We start from the raw sequence: 7,891 nt of genomic DNA, 5'->3' as shown, positions 1-7,891 counted from the left end.
CAAACAGGTTCTGCAGCGTCCATGTTGTTGATCATTGTGATGAGAGATCTTCATGTGGAGACGTCCGGTCGTCTGATTGACGAAGAGGTTTCGTGGTTGAAGGACGTGGTTCTCACAATCAGATGAGCCTCTCAGTGTGTGTGTGTGTGTGTGTGTTTGTGTTTGTGTGGGTTTCGGTGTGCATGTGTGTGTGTTTGTGTCACTGTGACGACTGATGAGGAGCGAAGTGGCTGTAGAGGAACTGGAGAGGCCTTTCAATCAGCCTGAGGTTTTAACATGCAGATGGGACTGTGTGTGTGTGTGTGTGTGTGTGTGTGTGTGTGTGTGTCTGTGTGTGTTCAACACTCCAATCACTCCCACTGATGCTCCATACGAGCTCACACACCAGAATAATTTCATCATCTCATCATTAAAACGAAATAATAAACATCTGTTCCGTTTGAAAAAGGAAAACGAGGCTGAGACCTCGGAGGACTTTCTGGTTCCTCAGAGTTAAACCTGTTGTTCAGTCTAAACATGTTGTTTTGTGTGTTTCTCTTTCTTCAGATGATGAACACAAGTCAAAGTCTGAACCGGCCGCCGCTGCTGCTGGTCCACCAGGGGGCGCTGCAGCCGAGCCGTCCACCTCACAGCCTCCAAAGGCAGAAGAGACAAGCGACCAACCGGATGAGTCCAAGGTACAATCACACAAACACAAAAACACTCTGCAGTTAACGTGTTGTGTGTTTGATTGTGTTGTGTGTATCTGAAATCCTCAGTCTTTAGTAAACATAGAAACCTCAGAGAGTCACATGTGAGGATTCCTCGGAAAATTATGTAAAATGGCCAAACCTCCGCTAAGGCTAGAGAAAAGATTCTGGAAAATGTAAAACAACACATTTACAAATCTAATTACACACACTGACACAGCTACACAACTCAACTCACATATGATTCCAGTCATCAGAACCACAAACCCTGTGCTTCTCCCCCGTCAGGCGGCGGCAGCCTCAGCGGACGACTCGGACGGCAGCGCTGAGGACGACAGCCGGGACGAGGACAGCGGCGACTCGGCTGAGAGTGAAGACGAGGGCGACAGGAAGGAGGAAGAGGAGGAAGAGGAGGAGGAGGAGAACGAGCCTCTGTCTTTAGCGTGGCCTGACACCAGAAGCAAGCAGGCCACCTATCTGTTCCTGCTGCCCATCGTGTTCCCGCTGTGGCTCACGCTGCCCGACGTCCGCAACCCGGTGAGCACCACAAACAAATCCTCCATCGCCGTGTCGGGCAAAACAGCAGCTGTACCGCAACCAGCCACCGGGGGGCGATCACAGAGTTGGCGTCTGTACGAGTCCTGTGCTGACCCGATCTTTCTGTTTGCAGGCGTCCAGGAGATATTTCGTGGGGACGTTCATCGGCTGCATCCTGTGGATCGGTGTCTTCTCCTACCTGATGGTGTGGTGGGCTCATCAGGTCCGTGGACACTGTGACAGACATTTGAATTCACCTCGATGACTCAGCACTTTTCATATTCATATAAATGTCACCACGTAGAGATTTTTCACATAAAACGTTGACTCTGCGTAAACATTGGCCCTGAAAAGTCAGACAGTTTGAAACACTAGGTGGCGCCATAGTTCACGCTCAATGTGTTAGCTTATAATAGATGTCATTTTAAAAACCAGAGTTTTCAGCTCATTTCTGATTAACTGCCTGAACTGGAATCATTTAAAGGACGACCCCACGTGTTCATCTCGTGTCCTTGTGTCCGTCTTCCTCTTCCGTCCCAGGTGGGCGAGACCGTGGGCATCTCGGAGGAGATCATGGGCCTGACCATCCTGGCGGCCGGGACGTCCATCCCCGACCTGATCACCAGTGTCATCGTGGCCCGGAAAGGTCTGGGAGACATGGCCGTGTCCAGCTCCGTGGGCAGCAACATCTTCGACATCACCGTCGGGTGAGTGGCCGCAGAGAAACACAACAAGATAACACAACACAACAAGATAACACAACACAACAAGACAACTTCTCCAGCTGATCGCCTCTGTCTTTGTTTCCCTCGAAATTATCCTTGAGTAAAGTTTTCTGGAAATTAAACTGAAGTAACTTGTGTCAGATCAATGTATGGTGAAGGTTCTGAGTCCTGGTCTCTCCTGACCCGTCCTCTCTGGTTTCAGTCTGCCCGTCCCCTGGCTCATGTTCACGCTGCTCCACAACGGCCAGCCCATCGCCGTCAGCTCCAATGGCTTGTTCTGCGCCATCGTGCTGCTCTTCCTCATGCTCCTCTTCGTCATCATCTCCATCGCCGTGTGCCGCTGGAAGATGACCCGCACGCTGGGCCTCACCATGTTCGCGCTGTACTTCGTGTTCCTGGTCCTCAGCGTCCTGCTGGAGAACCGGGTCCTCGTCTGCCCGGTTTCAATCTGAGCCGCCGGGGAAACCTCAGCCAGAGGGGATCAGTACTGTAGATCCAACCAGACCTGGTCTCAAAGGCAGCCCAGTAGAGACCCAGTAGAGACCCAGTAGAGACCCAGTAGAGACACGAGCAACGTTAAAGGATAAATCCTCCTCCAGGGATTCATCTGCAGCTGCTTTGTCCTGAGTCACTTTGTGTAGACCTACATTCTGCTGTGGAGAGATTAGTGTTTATCACCAGAAGCTCTGGAACAGCCTCACGTTTCCTAGATGACTTCTTCGTCTTCTACGTGTACGGCTCCTCTTCTTCATCCTGACGTATTTGTGTTCTTCTAGCTCAGTGATTCTCAAATGGGGGTACGCGTACCCCTGGGGGTACTTGAAGGTACTCCAGGGGGTACTTGGGATTTTTTTTCTTTATATTTAAAATTAGCATCCATTCAAAAATCCTTGAAAAATTGTTACTTAACAAATATTCAATATAACATAAGTGTAAGTTTATGAACTAAATTTTATATTCAGTAGGCTTTTCAATTTAATTATCCTTAAAAAACAGAGTCTCCCCCATACCGATGGTTTGACCCAACCTGGCACACGCCACCTGTCATCACCTATCATCACCTGCCTTGAAAACTTCAACAATGGAGTCGAGTTGAAGTGCAGCAGCAATACTGCTGAAACACGGAGGGACAAGTACCAAAGAAGGCGAAACCAGAGCAGAGAGCCTTCCCTAAACAACACCGTGAGAGCTTGTGCCTCTTCGGAGGGGCGCTAAAACGTAAAAGTTTTCCGTTGTGAAGTTAATGATTCATAACAAGAAGTCCGCGTCTCTACCGGTACCCTTTCAAAATAAAAGCATGTAATATAAAAGCGGAAATGAAATTGTCTGACCTTAAAGCGAACAAATATTTCACAATAAAATAACAGAAAGACACTTCAATAATATTAACATTAACATAGATTGGGTTATTTACACTTTATGTTTTTTCTGTGGGGAGAGATTAGCCAGCAGTGGCATTAAGCCACCACATCTTCAGCGGTATCTCCAGACAAAACATGAAAGTCATGTTGCTAAGCCACCTGAGTTTTTTAAGAGGAAACTTTCTGAATTCAGGTAATTTCAAGACACGATGTGAAAAGCCTCCCCAAAACAAACGGAAACAAGCTACCTGTCAGTATTCTTTGCGATCCTTAAAGGAGATATTTTAAGATGATAAATATAAAAAAAATATGTTTTGAGCTAATCTTTTATTTAAAACTAAGTTAATGATTAATTTTTTGGGAAGAAGTGTTGAGCTATAATTAAGTTCATGAGTTCAGTTTGAGAACATATCTTTATTATGGTCCCAAAAGAGGTCACTTTAAGTTGATAATTATTTTGATGTGCACAAATCTTTATTTATTTTGAGATAATATTAAAAGTCTAGTTATTTTTATATCTTTTTATTTCCAAATAGTTTAAGAGAGACCACTACAAATAAGCAATGTTATGGAAATTGATGGAGTTTTAAATTTGAATGTGTCTAGTTACAAGGATTAATAAATCACATTACATCTTTCTTTCAACCAAAAATGCTTTGCGCTGGTCAGGGGGTACTCGGCAGAATTTTTTCTTCAAAGGGGGTACGTCACTGAAAAAAGGTTGAGAACCACTGCTCTAGCTCATATCCGTCCCTTGTTAGAAACCTCATCAACATGTCCACTCGCTCCTTTTCCTGCTGTTTTCTTGGACCCACTCAGACATTTTCCAGGAGGCTGTAGTAAAAGAGTCCGGAAACTGGAATCTGACTCGGACATTTGCGTTTGCAGCCTCTCTGTAAAATGTCCAGAGTTCGGTGCACGCCTGAAAACAGCTTCAGGTCAACAACATCTAACCTTTCAGCTTTTGACTAGTAAGCAGGAGAATGTCTTGAAGTCTGAACTATGAGTTGAGTTAAGAGTCTTGATAAGAAAACACAGTGTCCCTCAATGTATCCAGACATTTAAAACCTCCAGATGCTGAGTCAGGAGTCGTGTAACTGGAGGAAGCAGAAGAAAACTTTAGTATTTTAGTTTTTTAGTATTAGAAACATTTTTAACAAGGCTGCTTGCTCGCATGGAAGGTTCTGGAAGTTTTCTCATGAGCTCTCTCTGCGATTTTACCAGGAGGCCGGAAGGAAAGTTCCAGAAAACGTCCATCCGGGAAAAATGTCCCGACATCAGCCTTGCACTCTTGTTCTTTAACTTTTACTTCCGTTCATTTTTCCCTGATAAGACTCTTGAGCCCCACTTTTAGATTTGGACCTGGACGTGTTTTCTGACTCTGCAGCTGCTGGACACATCTGGACACATCTGGACGTGACCTCACTTCCTCAGTCGTTCACCGTGAAAATATGAATTCACAAAACGATAGAAGAGAACCTTCCCACGTGCAGGACTCAGGTCACTGCACTGATCTGATCTGAGGCGGATTTTTCCTTAAACGTTGTGAGCACCTAAATAGATTTAGTATTAAACACATGACGTACAGATTTCACTGTGCAGCGATTCAAACATCAGATGATGCAACTTTCTGTTTAGTGTTCATCATTTTCTGAACTGTATCCCAGAGACTCTGTCGTTGTGTTGAACCATCGAACTTGTGCGTGTTCATGAGTGTTTGTGTGTGAGACAGTGTTTCAGTGCGTGGCCAGCAGTGATCGTCTGTGTGTCAGTAAACGTGTTCACATCTGGTTGTGTTGAATCGATGCAGATGTTTGTCACTGAGGAGAAAACTGTTGATATTTAAGTTTAATGCAATAAATTATTTTTCTTACAGTGAACTGGAAACGTGTTCTACTGGGAAACAAAACAAAACGCTGGAGGGAGGAAAAATGAAATTCTCAGATTTAAAATAATGAGATAAACACTTCATAAGTACATGAGTTTAAAACGCAGCAAGTTTTGTATTTGTAACTTGAATGACCAACAACATTTTAATCACAAATCAATCATTAATGAGGCTGTTTACATCAAGATTGGATGATTGACATCAACAAGTGTTTTTCATCGGAATCACACAAACAAACTGCTCTATAGCGCCCCCTGTGGTCAAAAAACTCAGGTTAACTCGGGTCTATCTTTGTCAAAATCAAAAAATGAAGGAAGCAGAACACGCAGTCGAGCTCGTACATGATTTTATTGACAGTCCATCCGTCCTGTAGATCCGGTCTCAGTTCAGAACCGTGGCCCACGTCTCTCAGGACGTCGGCGTGAACCAACCGTTACAAAAACGAGATTTCTACAAAGGACCAGTTCTAATGTACACGGCCCAGATTCTGCAAAATCAGTCATTTGTACAACTTTTTTTTAAATTTCTTTTTCTAACACAAACAAAAGAAAGATCCACAGACGAGCTTCCTCCTGAAAGTTCACTGTCAAGGGTCAAAGTGCAGATTTCAGACTTTCCCTGTTTTGGTTTCCTCTGCCACTGATAAAACACACACACACACTAACACACACACACACACTCACACTCACATGGTTTGACATTCATGAGACGCCCTCGAGGTTTGACCCTGGACGTCCTCCTGAAACCAGCGTGTCATGTTTGATCAAAGCATGAAAACAACGACCTGCTGAAAAATCCAGTTGATCCAGAATCTGTTTAAACATTAATATAAGTTTGACTGAAAGAGAAAATACAGTTATAGTTTAGAAAGGATCTGAGCTCAATTCTTTATGATCACGGAAGGACGTTGTGTTTTCACAGGTGTCGTCAGGATTACTCTGAAACTACACAACCAGTTTCCATGAGATGTCGTGGATTTAATAAATTCTGGATTTAAAGCGCTAATAGGAGCCGGTTTAAGTTTAAGATAAGAGATCAAAACCAGAGAGAAGATCTACAGGATCCCGACGAGGACAAAAGAGCTGCAGGAAAGTGAGAAACAAAACCTGTGACAGACATTTTTTACAGTGAGATGAATCGTTTTGTGTGTTCCAGGTTTTTCTTGTGGTATTAAAGTTAACCGGCTTCGTAGATCAGGTTCTCAGGAGATTCAGGGGATTGGGTTGTGGAACCGTCGGCCATTTTCCTGGCGAGAGGAGTAAACTGCATCACATGATCACACACCGGCCTCCACAGGAACACTGACGTCTGATTGGTTAACGAAACGTGAGGAAACTTTAAAAAGTCATTGAAGTGTAAACAAACTGAAACTTGTGGAACTTTACATTAGAATTAAATGACAGTTAAAGCAGCGGGACGTGAAACAAGGCGGCTTCAGAAGGTCGTGAACACGTTTCCATCAGAGCTGCAGCCGGAGATTCAGAATCGATTCAACTCATCACGGAAATATTATCTGACAAGAACGAGCTCAACGAATAAAGAGGATGAATCAGGGATCAAACGTCTCATTCGTTATCACCGCAGCTCCGATGTAAATGTTTGTTTTCATGCCCCTCGGAAACGTGGTTAATTATTTACAGACATGAATTCATACGTCGCTAGAATAAATAAAGCTGACTCTGTATAAATAGACTTCAAATTAAAATATTGCTAAATGTCTTCATATACTGCGACTATACAATATAAATGCTGCATTAAAAAAAAAGAAAAAGAAAAAGAAACCCTCTGCCGCCGTTCTTAAATCGATTTCACAGGATTTCCAGAGAAACCAGTTGAACGATGGACGTGTCCGATCGCTGGGCGTCGACTTCCCTTCGTCACGGAGTCGAGCCGTCGTGTGGAGAAGTGACGAGTCGGGTTTCAGGCTACATCACGCTGACCTCACTCCACCGCTCTGATCTCTGAGTTCACATTCACAGTCTGCCAACAGGCTTCCTGAGCTCGTCTCCAAGCGTTCGACGATGGGGGGGGGGGGGGGGGGGTTCACAGGTAAGGCTCGCCGAACGTCCGGCGACACTCCATGACCCCGGTGCTGGGAGGACGGTCACAGTTGTGGGTCAGCTTCACCAGGCCCGGCACCAGGCGGTCGTACGCCAGCTTGTACTCCCGGTCGAAGGCGTCTGAGGGGAGAAGAGAACGGAGTTAATTCTTCCTTCAAACCAACTGAGATCCAGGTTTTATCAACCGAGACCCGTGGAGCCTTCAAGGCTCGTTCAGCTTCACTGGTTTGATTTTTGTTCAACTGGCCATGTCGGACTTACGACAGCCGGGTCAGCAGAAACACAACTGCATAAACTAGGGTAGACATGGGCAAAGTACGGCCCGCGGACCGTATTCGGCCCGTTGGGCTTTATAATCCGGCCCGCCATACAAGTCCAAATACAAAAAAAGAAGGAAAAAAAAACTAACATTTTTTTAAACTAACAATTCCTAGCACTTAAATGGCACTCACTATGGCACTTTGTGGTTTTGCTTTATTTTTGAAGAAATTGTACTTTCTTGCTTCTTGTTGTTCTGGGTTTATATCCTCGGGGTTGAATGCACTCGAGTGTTTATCACGGAGTGGACAAATACTTTTTCACTGAAGTCCAATCGAAGGCTGTATGCCAAGAAACTATCTCAGTTTTTTTA

General features: G+C 44.6%; 2 protein-coding genes across 5 annotated transcripts in view; one reads left to right on the top strand and one right to left on the bottom strand.

Annotated features, from left to right (window-relative positions):
• The window catches only part of LOC133956715 (sodium/potassium/calcium exchanger 1-like), a 9,916-nt gene extending 6,491 nt beyond the window's left edge, over positions 1-3,425 (top strand). The window contains exons 5-9 of the mRNA XM_062391987.1: positions 547-677; positions 978-1,226; positions 1,360-1,449; positions 1,767-1,933; positions 2,154-3,425. Of these exons, the coding sequence (XP_062247971.1) occupies positions 547-677; positions 978-1,226; positions 1,360-1,449; positions 1,767-1,933; positions 2,154-2,403 (887 nt within the window). The 3' untranslated portion in view covers positions 2,404-3,425. The remainder of the gene's footprint in view (positions 1-546; positions 678-977; positions 1,227-1,359; positions 1,450-1,766; positions 1,934-2,153) is intronic.
• Positions 3,426-5,529: 2,104 nt separating this feature from the next.
• LOC133956427 (C-myc promoter-binding protein-like) overlaps positions 5,530-7,891 on the bottom strand; it is a 52,389-nt gene continuing 50,027 nt past the window's right edge. For all 4 annotated transcript variants that reach the window (XM_062391448.1, XM_062391454.1, XM_062391463.1 and 1 more), the window contains one exon: positions 5,530-7,380. In XM_062391448.1, the coding sequence (XP_062247432.1) occupies positions 7,244-7,380 (137 nt within the window). In that variant the 3' untranslated portion in view covers positions 5,530-7,243. The remainder of the gene's footprint in view (positions 7,381-7,891) is intronic.

This window comes from Platichthys flesus, chromosome 1, assembly GCF_949316205.1.
Source record: "Platichthys flesus chromosome 1, fPlaFle2.1, whole genome shotgun sequence".
Classification (NCBI taxonomy): domain Eukaryota; kingdom Metazoa; phylum Chordata; class Actinopteri; order Pleuronectiformes; family Pleuronectidae; genus Platichthys; species Platichthys flesus.
This window is presented reverse-complemented; position numbering and strand designations above follow the sequence as displayed.